General features: G+C 37.8%; 1 protein-coding gene across 1 annotated transcript in view; it reads right to left on the bottom strand.

Annotated features, from left to right (window-relative positions):
- The window catches only part of LOC122814959, a 196302-nt gene extending 183555 nt beyond the window's left edge, over positions 1–12747 (bottom strand). The window contains exons 1-2 of the mRNA XM_044087216.1: positions 12143–12747; positions 11530–11915 (exon numbers count right to left, since the gene is read on the bottom strand). Of these exons, the coding sequence (XP_043943151.1) occupies positions 11530–11915; positions 12143–12747 (991 nt within the window). The remainder of the gene's footprint in view (positions 1–11529; positions 11916–12142) is intronic.
- Between the last annotated feature and the right edge of the window lie 906 nt (positions 12748–13653).

Genomic DNA, 13653 nt, shown 5'->3' with positions numbered 1-13653 from the left:
CAATGTGGCAGATTTTAGCAGCTGATAAGTAACTAACTGTGACTTTCTCCTTACTTATCCTGGTGAGAAGGACATCAGTGTGTCTCACAATGGAGTCTCCAGTGTCCATAATGTTAGGCTGTGTGGTGGCTTGCCTTATGGGCTTAGAGGTAGAGGCTCCATGAGATGTGGCTTTATGTGTTAATGTGTGTGTTGTTTTGAAAGAGTGCATTTGAGGCTGCTGAGTGTATTCTTTATGTGTAGTTTGTCTAGGAGGTCTTTGTGGTTTAGGAAGGCTACATTTAAGTGCCTCAGTATATGTGGGTCTATAAGATTGCTTTGAATTGTGTGTGATGGGTGTAGCGTATATACTACTGACAGCCTTACTGACATTAGGAGTACTTTTATGTGAGAGCTTTGTTCCAGTGACATTGTATAAATGCATCTCTCACATACCATATCAGTTTGTTTGAGAATTAACTGGTTATCAGTAAACATGAGGCAATTTCTCCATTGGCTCAGGATGCCCATATCCACCAAGCTGGTAACATAGATAGTGGGAAAGTTCATGCCCATGGCAACAGACTTTTTTATTGATTAGAAAGCTGGAATGAGAATATAAAGCAATTTTATTTATTTATTTAACATTTGTTAACCTGGAAAGTCCAACTTGGAACAAAGCCAATTTTCAGTGGAGGCCTGGGAAGAAATGCTCCAGACGCATGTCTTTGTAACATGGAAGCAAACCGGAGGAAGTCCACACAAACACAGGGAGGACATGCAGACTCCACACAGAAGACACCCCAGCCAAGAATCGAAGCAGAGAACCTACTTATGTGAGGTGACAACACTACCGCTGCATCACTGCACCGTCCGGAGTCCAAATGTCAGGAGTACTCAGTTTGCAACTCTGGGGATAGTGCTCGTCACTGCAAACTAGTTGTCCTGTGTGCAACTAGGTATTGGAAAAATTTCAATTGTGCTTTTACAGGAAAAATGTCACTCAAGGTGTCTGTATCTGTACAGGGCATGGCCAAACACTTGAGGGCAAACTAATACATAGACTCTGAAAATTTACGGATGAAGTATTTAGGCAGATATTCTAAAGTTAGAAACAAATCAAGCAATACTTACTGAAAACAAAGAATTAGCTTGTCAGGAATGATGAAAAGAGGGGAGTCGCATGAATGGCTACTACTAGTGCTGTTCTCACCACAACTTCACTCTGCTGGGATACAATACTCCTTTGCTTCTTCTTTTACCAGAAGAAAAACGTTAGCACCAATCCCAAGAAGAGAAGCAGGCCATAGCCTGTTTGGTGATCCACAGTATTGTCCCAGATGATGCAAGGGTCTGTAGGCTAGTTGGAGCATTTTCCTGGTAGAGGCCTTGAATAGCAACCAGACCAATCAAGAACATTAAGCCCAGACACTCACTGTCCAACCAGAAACAGTCAGGAATCAATGCCCTCTACTTCTTGCCTCACCAGGAGCAGAATATAAGCACAAATTCCAAGCTGTCACCTAAGAAGCAGTTATTAGGCTTTCTGGTGATCAGCAGTCTTCAGAAAATAATGTCCCTGTGCTCCTTCTCTCACCAGGAGAAGACAAAAGCATTAATCCCAAGATGACTACTGAGAGACAAAATGTGGGTTCTCCAATAACTGGTGGTCTTGCAACAGATGTTTAAAGGTAAGATGAAAAAATTGGTTATTATTATAAACACTACATTGTACACTAAGCAGTTAGATAAGAAAAGGGGGGTAACTAAAGTTTCAGCTGTCTAAGTGGAGAACCACTAATTTTAAAAGAAAAAGAAACATTTAAAATAAAAGTAGTAAGAAGAAGCTGCATTGACTGTTCCCATCTTTTTATTACATGTGAGTGCAGACTGTAGGAAGGTGGTTACAATTTGCTAAAGATAAATGTGGCAGCCTTGTATTTGTGAAGATTCTTTGAAGATTCTGTGATCGTGCAGCTGGAACAGTGCCTACACTTATTATTTACAGCACATGGTACTTAAATGTATACACTGCTGACAGCCAATCACAGAATCCTTTTTAAAGCCTATTTCACCTCACAGACCAATTGTTTTATAAAATAGTTATTTTCCATCAAGTTTCTCCATTTTGCATTAGAGTTATTGAATAAACGATTATATGAAAACTATTGGGTTTTCCTGCGCATTTTCATAAGTGTCTATAGTATTTTCATTTTTGCACAGGAGTTGTCACTGCAGTCTTTTTTTTACTGCTTGTGTGTGTGTGTGTGTGTGTGTGTGTGTGTGTGTGTGTGTGTGTGTGTGTGTGTGTGTGTGTGTGTGTGTGTATTTGTAATATAAATAATGTAGCTTTGGTGTGGAGAAATGCTGAAACTGTAAATTGTGCCTGGAATAGTCTGTTTGTACCAGTCTCTGACTAATCCTATTGACTATAACAGTTTAGATTAATGACAGCATAAAGCTCTCATGGCTGCAGTACACCAGAAGATAGGAACTCGGGGAGGGGGGGGGGTAAAACTGAAGTGTGAATACCCTCATGTAAAGGATAAGGAAACAAAGACTTTTAAACAAATACTTTTTTCATGCACTGCATTGTTCACTGAACTCTGCTTTGTAATTGTATGTTCCTTACTGCTCGTGAAAGTCAAGTGTCATTTTATTTACATGTTGCAAAACTATAACTGTAGAAGAAAAGGTCATGTAATATTCACTCTTGCTCAATTAAAATAACTATGAAAATAAATAAATAAATACATAGATACATAGAAAGAATATGTAAGCCATCATGACCATGAGTGCTAAAAGGTGAGATTTAGCACTTTGAATGTGATGTTGCCTTTAATTATCTGTTCAGGTTCAGCTCAATGCATTCTGCAGGGTTTAGATACATAGCAAACATAAATATGAATTCATAATTTGTGGTTAATAAACTCAACAAAATGGGCTAGGACAGGGGATATAAATGAGGTTTAAAGGAATGCAGGACTTAAATGAGCTATGTAATGTTTGAGTGAAAACGATTGAGTAGATTATAAGTGATGTATAATGTTTGCAACTGGGAATATATCAGTATGATTTGTTATGTAAAATGCTTGCAACTAGGATTGTGTTGGTGTGCTTTTTTATTTATATAAATGTATGATTGCCTATGTTGTAATTGATGGTTTAATAAAGATGTTTCTTGTTTTAAAAAAGTGGGCAGGAATCGAATAATTTATGTAATGTTGCTTAGGTTATATGATATATAATATATGTTAAGTACAATGTGTGTTAATGTTAAGCTGCTAATACAATTTGATTACTTTTGTATAAATGTAAATTTGCCTATGTCATAGTAATAATTCAATAAAGGTGTTTAAAAATGGGTTAGGAGGATATAGATTATTAAAGGCTGCAGTTACATAAAACATTAATAATTTCAATAAGAGCAAACAAAGAAGAGGGAAGGGAGACCCTCTAACTGTGACTCCTTTCTCAGGGGAGGGTTAGGGCTTCTGTGGTGATTGGTGAGCCTTGCGTAATTTCCTTGGGATCTTCAATAAGCAGGTAGCAAACATTGTGGGAGCTATCAGAAATCCGCATGAAGAATGCACAGATGTTTGACACTGATATCATGCGAATGGGAAAGGGATAACGTGTGGGGCATAAACAAAAGAAGCACAATCTTCCTCACGGTGGTAATGATCTGCTACCTGTAAGAAGGCCTCATCCCTGTAAAAAGGAACACCTAGGCAAGGTGGGAAATGGCGGGAATCCTGTTCACTCAAGATCAGCAGGAGGGAAAAAACTTCCATAAAAGAAAGTCTTCTGTTTTATTGTATTTTTCGTTATGTAGTAAACTATGTTACATTAGTCACCATACCTGTAGTTTTCATGCTTCTACAAAATTTCTCCTGTGAGTTTATTTGATAGATAAGTAACTCTGCAAAGAAATCTCTTTAAGTCTGTCCTCACGTTCACTTACAGATGATCTTCTCAAGATAAAGACAGGAATCCTGTATACATGAGACACTGTGCACTGCATCCAGTAATCACTCCTCAAAATACCTTACAAACATAATTTGTTAATGGAGTCTTAAAGACAATAGCCTAGCAGTGGAATGTAGGTGTCATTTCCCTGCCATTAGGGAAGGAGGCTTCTCTATGAATGTTTAAACCTTATGTCCTCTAGTAAAAATAGGGAAAAGAAGGTTACACCAAATATTGGCAATAAATGTTTAAGAAGTAAGATCATTTAAAGACTGTTGTTATGATCTATTTCCTTACACAAAAGTGCAGTATAAGGCTATGGAGAAGGTAAAGTTGCTGTCACAGATTTATGCACATGAATAATCAATCAGCAAGTTTTTTTAAAAAGTTTTACATTTATGACCGATATAACAAAATGAATGTTTTTATTAAATACTTTGAAAACCTTCCTTCTTTTGGCATATTTAAAAGTCAAACCACAGGGAAAACTACATACTAGCTTCCCTGAGCATGTTTGTTAGCCTGTGAGAAAGAGATAAATCTTTACTTTCCCCAGCAGAGACCTTTATTCTTTCCTAACACAGTTCAACTGATATCTATCCTTGTATGATCCAAACATTTTAATGGAACCAGAGTACTGAGGCACTATCCCTTTATCATGACATTTATCACCACTGCAGACATCAGTGAATCCCCTTCCATTCACTATAAAGGTCAGCTGCTCTCAGACTGACAGCACACAACAGATTAACCACACTTTGAACCAGACATTTACATATCTCAGATAATTTTTCAATGATAAGAAGAAACCATGGACCTCTGCTGGTGACTCTGTATACCACCAGCAACTTGCAGCATAACCTCAATCTCCACAAATTTCTTACTGGTAATTCTCTATATATTGTTAGTTAAATCTTACACTGTTTGAAAGATTTGTTTATTTAGACACCATCAATTCTGTGGGTTTCACCTATAATAGTATGATGCTATACAATAGCAAAGGTGACTTCACAGGACTTTGAAAATAAGGGTGATGATAAGAGTTCAGAAAGTTGTGTTTATAGTGAAGTTTTGTATAATGAAAGCAAATGCTGCTGAGACCTTCAGACTAACAAAATTATTTTTTTTTCTAACTGAATCAGCTTATTAATTTTGCCAAACTAAAACTTCACAAAACAGCATCATTTTGCAGTGGACTGACTATAATATGCCTCTAGGAAATACTTTTCAGACTTCTGAAACACTCAACCAGCACAGCTGAAATCATTTTTTAAATGCCTAACTGTGGTGATTATTACTTTGTACCTCGCAACATGACCACAGCCACAGTTCTTCAAAATATGCCATAACCTATATTCTGGAACCTTCTGCACTCTATATATATATATATATATATATATATATATATATATATATATATATATATATATATACTGAGTGGTTTAAACAAGATTCTGCATTTTTATGCTGATAGTAACAGATTGCCCTTCATCTGTCAACAATAAAGACTCAGATAAGAAATGTGACCATGTTTTCTTAGACAGCCACTGTGATAACCAGTGATGTGGATGGGGGTTGAATCTCACCTCAAAGCCAAACATGTGGCAGATTGATAGCTGGATGGCTGGATGTGGTTTTAATCCCAGTTCTGCCAATGAAACAATGTCCTAACTGAGACCTGAAGGATTGTCTATTAAGTCAAATCACTGGTACCCAGCAAGGTAAAACATAAGAAAGAAAGAAAGAAAGAGCAGACAACTTTAATTCAGCAGTTAATTCACACAATACAGCTTAGGCCCAAGAGCATAAAGGGAATGGGCACTGCTGTCCTGGGAATAAGTTTTTAACATCCACCCCGATATTAGATTGCACACAAGCCAACTACAGAGGTGAGTCTTTAGCCTGGCATCCCAGCTCCCTTTCCCATAATGGTCTCTCTGTGTGACCCAGAGCATCTTCAAGTGACCCTTATATATAACAAATGCTATTCACACAAGTTATTACTTTCTCACACACTTCATTCATGTAGCCAGATCCTACATTGTCAAGGCTGCAAAATGAAGCTAAACTTTCAGGGGCTGCTTATTTAAGGCTTCACCTCTCTCTCTGTGCCATGGGTTGGCCTAAATGCTAATAATTTTCTGGAACCTTTGACATCACGTGGCTTCAGATTTCCCATCTTTCTTATTTGCACTCTTCATCACATAAAGGGACATTATGTTTGTGATAACAGTTTTGTTATATCCATTATATGTTGTTATTCCAATGTTACAATGTGAGAGAATCATAGTTTCTACATCTCTCCAAGAAGCCGTTATGGAGCTTGTATCCTGATATTATTTAAAAAGATCACTTGATAAATTATACAACTTTGACTAAAATCAGTTACAGTCTTAATCTAACAAAGTTTTAGAAGTGAATTCCACAATCTGCCTTTTAGGCTAGGAGAAAAGATACCTTTCATTCAGTTTATGCACGCTCAAGGATTTTTTTTTCTCTTTTTATTTATATGCTCTTTTTTATGTATCTATGTATGGTACAATTTATTTTAATTGTTCAAGATTGTTACATGTACTCCCCAGGCCTCCATTGAAAATGGGCTCTCATGGCCCAGTGGACTATCCCAGTAATCAAATGCCAATAAATAAATATACAAATAAGGATAATGAATGTGTCACAATTTCTGCTGCTACAGTGATGCTAATTAAATGTTAAACCCCAAAAGGCGCAATGTTGTTATTCAGTAAAGTAAACAAGTCACCCTTGTATAGTTTACAGTTAAGCAAAATATAAATTAAGTTGTTAGGAGTCTATCAGGAGGAGCTCAGGCTCTCAGTACCTTTGATTTATCTAGGGAAATGTTATTCTAGATTACCTCCAAGCTGGTTGTATCACTATCAAGAAAATACAAAAAGGGTACTATATTCAATAACTCTTCTAGTAAGAGACATATACAGAGAAAAAATGGAACTTGCACCATTATAGACTTTTTCTACATCATTTTAGATGTTGATCCACAGCCTCTGTTTTCCAGTAGTTAGTCAGTCTCAGTGTTAATGTCAAAAGTGTATATAGTCTAAATGGTCCTGCTCACTGTAGGAGCTTCCAGTTAAAATTGCTACCATAATAAAGAAGAATGTTATATGCTTACAGTTGTCACTGAACAGCTATCAACATCTGGCAGAGCACATTAGAAAACAAAATAATAACAAATATCTTGCCCTGTATTACATGAGTATTCAGCATGTTTTACTGTTCTTCATTTAGACATCTGTATAGCTTTAAAGTACCTTTCCTCATGTTCTTTCGTTTTGCGTTCATCTTGTTATTTGTTGCAAAACTTTTTTGAGTATATTCCCTCTTATTTGACTGCCTTTTGAGATTATGTGCTTGTAGCGTTTTCACTTCTTTGCCATAACTTAAAGAACTCAGGACTTGGTGTTCTATTTCAGCATCACAGATATTCCTATGGCAATGCCTATAATGATGTCACAGACATCTGTAATGACTGAACTAGAGGTAGAATATTTTTTTAAAGGGGACAACAAACAAGTAAAACTGGCCAAGTTCTTGGCTTCAGGAAACCTTCTTCTGGAATGACTAAGTTGTTATGGAATAAAACTATATTAGAAGCTTTAGTTATTATCAGGATGCAGACATTGCACATTCTAACACAAATGTTTTAATATAACCATGGTATGCAGAAACAACAAGAAGCTGGTGTTACTGCTACACAAAAATCTGATTTGAATTTCTGTTAAGAACCAGACCATTATATATACACAAGCAATAATGTTCAGCCTGGCGAGCATTACAGGAAAATAATGGACCACACAGGAGTGTTGTGAGGCCACTGACAGAGGATCTTCCTCCCATGAAATTCTTTTATTTCCCCTGGAGGCATTACTGTGCTTAGAAAATGGAGTATCCATGAATATGTCCTCGTTGTTTTTGTTATTAAAATAATGGCTGGCGATATCTAAACAATCAAAATTTCATAATTCTGCATCTATTGAGATACAACCTGCATTAAATGAATTGTGGTGGATTAACAATATATATCTAGATAGATAGATAGATAGATAGATAGATAGAAATAGGACAGCAACACCCTAACTCTAGTCTATCACCATTTTGACCTTGCTACAGGTGAAAAATCCTGTGGTATGTTTCTTCCTACTAAATGGAATCATCTCACAGAACAACTGTGGTAACTTACTGAGTATTCACAGTTCAGGGAAGGATTAATAGCACACCTAAAAGACACATACAAGTATACCTGCTTTATAGACATAGGATAATCTTTACCAGAGAAATATACACTTTCATCTTGCTCTTATAGTCACACATACACCTTAACTCCTAAAGATTCTTAACAAGTAACGAAGAGACATCTTTATATTGTAAACATGTAAATGAAGCTTATAATTTTTGTTCCTGTTGTAGTAATACACTGACACCTTACAAAATGGTAGCACCACATGTATAATGACTAACTCTCAGTGGAATAGCTGGTGGGGGGGGGGGTGAGAGCGTCATGTCTCAGATGTCCTTTCCATGCGCAAATTTAAACCGATCCCTTTCTTTAACATTCACGAAACAGTTTACTTACTTGTGAAGTAATGCACAAAAAACCAAAGACAAGCAAAGAATAATCCACGACCTTGAAGAAAGGAACCGGAACTCTGCTAAAGTCCACAAGGCTGTATTTTTATTTCTGAAGTATTCCAAAAGTCACAGATAAAATCACACAAGCGCTTTCGCTCAGGCAATCCTGAGCTTTATCAAGTGAAAACAAATTGCAGTGTGCAGTAACCTCCATTAAATAGCCTGGCAATTATACAATTAATTAATTAGTAAATCTAGTACTAAGGTGTGGTGCTTTAGAGTTGGGTGTTAAAAAAGTTAGTCATTATATCAACTCAAAAAATGAAATGTTTGCAATAACATATGCACTTAAATAAAAATGACAAACCATAAAAACATTTTAAAATGCCAGTTTCCTAGGTTTCAGAACATAAAAGTCTGAAGTCTGATTGGGGTTGTAGATTGTTAAAAATATGCTTAAAGATGTGTTTAGATTGTCAGTGAATTGTTAAAAAATTTTTTTTCATTATTACTTTACACTGATAAAAACATGTAATAAAATATGCGTGAGATATTTTTAATGCCCATCCATATAACATTTCATATAGAATTTGATTTATTAGTCGGAATCCTATAACCGTGGATGTTCAATAATTTAATATGCTGTGTGGGGATGCTGTGGTATGAAGGGGTCAAGTGTGAGAGTTATAACCTAGCCCTCCTAAGCTTGAGGACCGGTTTAATGCTGATCATCCCATTCAGACCTGGTGGCTTCCCTGCATTCAGTCTCAACTGCCATAATAGTTCACGGTAGCCCAAGGTGGATTCCCAGTCACCACCTCTTGCATCTGGCTCAACCTGTTCCAGAACTAGAAACTGGATTTTGGGTTCTGGGCAGGAGAGTGAGTGTTTGTAGAAGGCGTTGGTTTCCTTCTTCCTGGTCATGTCATAAAGATGCTCGTAGATACGTTTTCTTAATTCCCTCTCAGTTTTGCCCACATAGAAACTTTGACAGTTGGTGCACATCCCCAAGTATACGACCTCTCTAGAGGCACAGGTGTAAAATCCAGTGGGGTGTATCTTGTAGTTCCTAGACGGGAGGTATGGTGCTGTTTCTTTGGATATGGCATGACATTGGGCACAGGCACCACATTTGAATGTGCCCAGCCTTGGTTGTTTTACCTTCATCTTTTTTCTTTGATTTCTTTCAAATAATTCCTTTAAATTAGCCCCTCTTTTACGAACAAAACTGGGTTTAGGTGGTATGTAGTCCTTTAGTTCTTCAAAGAGGGTTAAAACTGGCCAGTGATGTAAGATTGTTTCTTCCAACTCATAGGAATTTGATGAGTATGTGTGTGCAAAACTGTTAGTGTGAACAGTATCCTTGTTTTGTGTATTGTTGGTCACTGGTACAAACCCCCCCCCCCAGTATTGGTTTGTAGAGGGAATGTCGTGCAGATTTTACCTCTGCTGCTAGAGTTAGAAATAGTTCCAGAGGGTAACCTCTCTCCAAGAAAAGGTTTTTCAAAAATTCCACCTCAGAATCAAAATCTTTCTCCGTACTGCATATTCTACTTGCTCTGATGAGCTGCCCCTTAATGATCCCCCTCTTTTGATATGGTGGGTGGGCACTTTTGAAGTGTAGCAAGGAGTTAGAAAATGTTGCCTTGCGATGTAGTTTGGAATGGAAAGTTTTCTGATTGTAGTCCTTGTAAAGAGTAATGTCCAGATAATGAAGTTCGTGCTGATCCACTGTGTGTGTGAATTGTAGGAAATTCGTTGTTGAATTGATGTGTGTAAGGAATTCAGATAGGTTCCCTTCAGAGCCAGACCATAAAATACAGATGTCATCCAAATAACGTCTGTAGAAAAGAATGTGATCTTTCCATGGGGGTATTAAAACGAATGTATGCTCCCACATGTGCAATACTACATTTGCGTAGAAGGATGCACAAGATGCTCCCATGGCAACCCCCTTGCGTTGCCGGTATAATTCACCATTAAAAAAGATGAAGTTGTTGGACAAAACCATCTCCATCATTTCGGTAAGCAAGTTGGGCATTTTGTTACTAAGGGTTGTCTTCTGGCCTAGAAATTGGGCAAACCATTCCAAACCTTTTTGATGAGGGATGCTGGAAAACAGATCTTTGATGTCCACTGTGACCATTAAGGTGTCTGCGGAGTAGCAAGAGGTGGGAATGTCCCGGAGGAAGTGCCAAGAATCCTTGCAGACATGGGACAATAAAGACGTGTATTCTTTGGTCATGTAATCAATAAATTTTCCCAGGGGCTCAGTCACTCCACCTGCTCCTGATACAATCGGCCTGAATTGTAGTGGATTTATTCCTTTGTGGGTTTTAGGTATCCCAAAGATGACTGGTATTCTGGGCTTTTCCACATGTAAGTAGTTGTAGACCTTTTCATTGATGGCCTGTTGTAATAGAAGGTCACTAAGATAGTACTTAATCTCAGCAAAGGCTGTATTGATCTCGTTTCGTGAAACCGTCTCGTATTGTTCGTCATTCTGCAACATAGTGTGCATGTGGGCTTCGTAGTCCTCTGAGAACATAAGGACAATTCCCCCTCCTTTATCAGGTTTCATGACCCTGATTTTTTCTTCATGCAAGTGTTCAATAAAGTTCATTTCTTGTTCAGAAAAATTTGGATGAAGTAGAATTTCTTGATTATTATATACTTTCCTGAAGTCATTCTCCACTAACTTTTCAAAAAAGAGGATTATTGGGTGTAGTGGGGGGTTAAAGAGACTTGTACGCGTTGGGCCTGCTGCATTAAGTGTTTGCCCTTTAAATATCAAATTTAAGTTTAAAGCCCTGGTAAACATTTTTAAATCTATCAAAGCTTGTGTTAAATTCATGGGTTTAGTTGGGACAAAATGTAGCCCTCGGGTGAAAATATCAAAAGCATTTGTAGGAAGGTTCATGTCCGTGTAATTGTATATGGCAAAGTTGTTTCTCCTTAAAATAGTGCAGTTACCCTCAATATTAGTAGGGTTTTGATTGTGTAAACCCAGATTTGGGGCTTGGTCAGTTATAGGATCATCCAGGGATGTTAGGGTAGTTGGTGTATGGTGGTTTGTTAGTGAACAAAATTCCAAGACCTCGGTGCCTGTCTTTGTCTCTGTCCCCAAACCCGGTCTGGCGGGGTTCTGTTGAAAATCCTGGTTGTTAGTACCCCTTCTGTTCTTCTCTGCTAGCCTTTCACTTCTTCTAAGGGGTTCCTCTTGTCTGTCATATGTGTCACTAGCCCTATCTGTGTTTGTGGTGTTGTTTTTGGAAGAAGTTTTATTGTAACCATTGGGGCTAGGGTAGGCAAGGCCATCCCTGTATTCGATGAGATCACGTTCTAATTTTCTTAGTTTTCTGTTAAGAATCTTATCACAAAAACATCAACATTATCAAAAACCTTGTCATAGTTTGGTTTAAAAGCACTAAAATTAGTACTAGATGTTAACTCATTGTTTAAAGTGTCTAGCTCATTCATTAATGTTTGTGCTTTCAGTTCATATTCCCCTACCATTACATGCAACATTTCCAATCCAGCTTTATCAAAAATCTCACACAAGTTAAAATAATAATCAGTACCATACTGGACATTGTTTGGAAATTTAAAAGCGTAGCCCTTCGGGACACGCTTTACTCTCAGACATTCATTCAAGTAGTCTATCTCTAGCTGTGTACTCCTTAAGGAGTATAATTTGTCCTTGAACAAGTCCATGCTCTGATCAAAGTTAGAGAAATTGTTAGAATTGTTACTACCTTTAGAAAAGGTGAAGCGTTGTCCAGCCCATTTTGTAAAGTTTACATCCTTGTTTCTATGTTTCAAAGCAGGATTACTAGTTCCATTGGTCCCTAGTTGTACGTTAGTTTCAGGAGCTCTGGTAGCTTCATGGCGACGAGTAAAGTTGTTTCTTTTGGATCCGGCGCCAGACATGTCCGTGGAGGATATAGTGGAGCTTGTACCCTCTTCCGGGTCCGCAATTACCAGTAATCCAAAGTTATTTTGTAGTGCTTGCTGCTGGTTGCAAGCTAGCCCTGGTGAAGCAGCCGTAGTGGGTTTCAGCAAGTTAGTGAGCTCCTTGAGTGCAACCAGTACTTGGTTGAACTCCGCTCTACTCACAGGAAGATCGTTTGTAGTGTTTTTCAGTATTTCAGGAGTTTCTCCTGGGTTAAAGGTTTCTTCTCCGTTGGCCATGGCAGACAAGATCAAGTGAAGTAATGCACAAAAAACCAAAGACAAGCAAAGAATAATCCACGACCTTGAAGAAAGGAACCGGAACTCTGCTAAAGTCCACAAGGCTGTATTTTTATTTCTGAAGTATTCCAAAAGTCACAGATAAAATCACACAAGCGCTTTCGCTCAGGCAATCCTGAGCTTTATCAAGTGAAAACAAATTGCAGTGTGCAGTAACCTCCATTAAATAGCCTGGCAATTATACAATTAATTAATTACTTACTTACTTACTTGTCTCATGGAACTGCTGTGCTTTGTGAACTGCCAATCATTTCCTTTAATGTTCACAGAACTGCTTTACTTATAGTAAGTGGTGTGTGTGTTTTAACGTCGTTCAATTCACGGAACTGCTTTACTTAAAGATGTATGATTTACAGTCGTTCACTACATGGAACTGCTTTACTTAAAGGTGTATGATTTACAGTCATTCACTACATGGAACAGCTTTACTTGTAAGTGCTGTGTGTGTAAACTGCAGATCCCTACCTTTGATGTTCACAGAACTGCTTTACTTATATAAGTGGTGTGTGTGTGCGTGTGTGAACTGCAAAGCCCTTCCTTTAACGTTCACAGAACTGCTTTACTTATAGTAAGTGGTGTGTGTGTGTGTGTGTGTGTGTGTGTGTGTGTGTGTGTGGCTTTACTTATAGTAAGTAGTGTGTGTGTGTGTGTGTGTGTGTGTGTGTGTGTGTGTGTGTGTGTGTGTGTGTGTGTGTGTGTGTGTGGCTTTACTTATAGTAAATGGTGTGTGTTTGGCTTTACTTATAGTAAGTAGTGTGTGTGTGTGTGTGTGTGTGTGTGTGTGTGGCTTTACTTATAGTAAGTGGCATGTGTGTGTGGCTTTACTTATAGTAAGTGGTGTGTGTG

The sequence above is a fragment of the Protopterus annectens genome, chromosome 11.part0, assembly GCF_019279795.1.
Source record: "Protopterus annectens isolate FY-2018-M chromosome 11.part0, PAN1.0, whole genome shotgun sequence".
In the NCBI taxonomy this organism is placed as follows: domain Eukaryota; kingdom Metazoa; phylum Chordata; order Ceratodontiformes; family Protopteridae; genus Protopterus; species Protopterus annectens.
The sequence above is the reverse complement of the archived record's forward strand: the minus strand, read 5'-3'. Positions and strand labels throughout refer to the sequence as shown.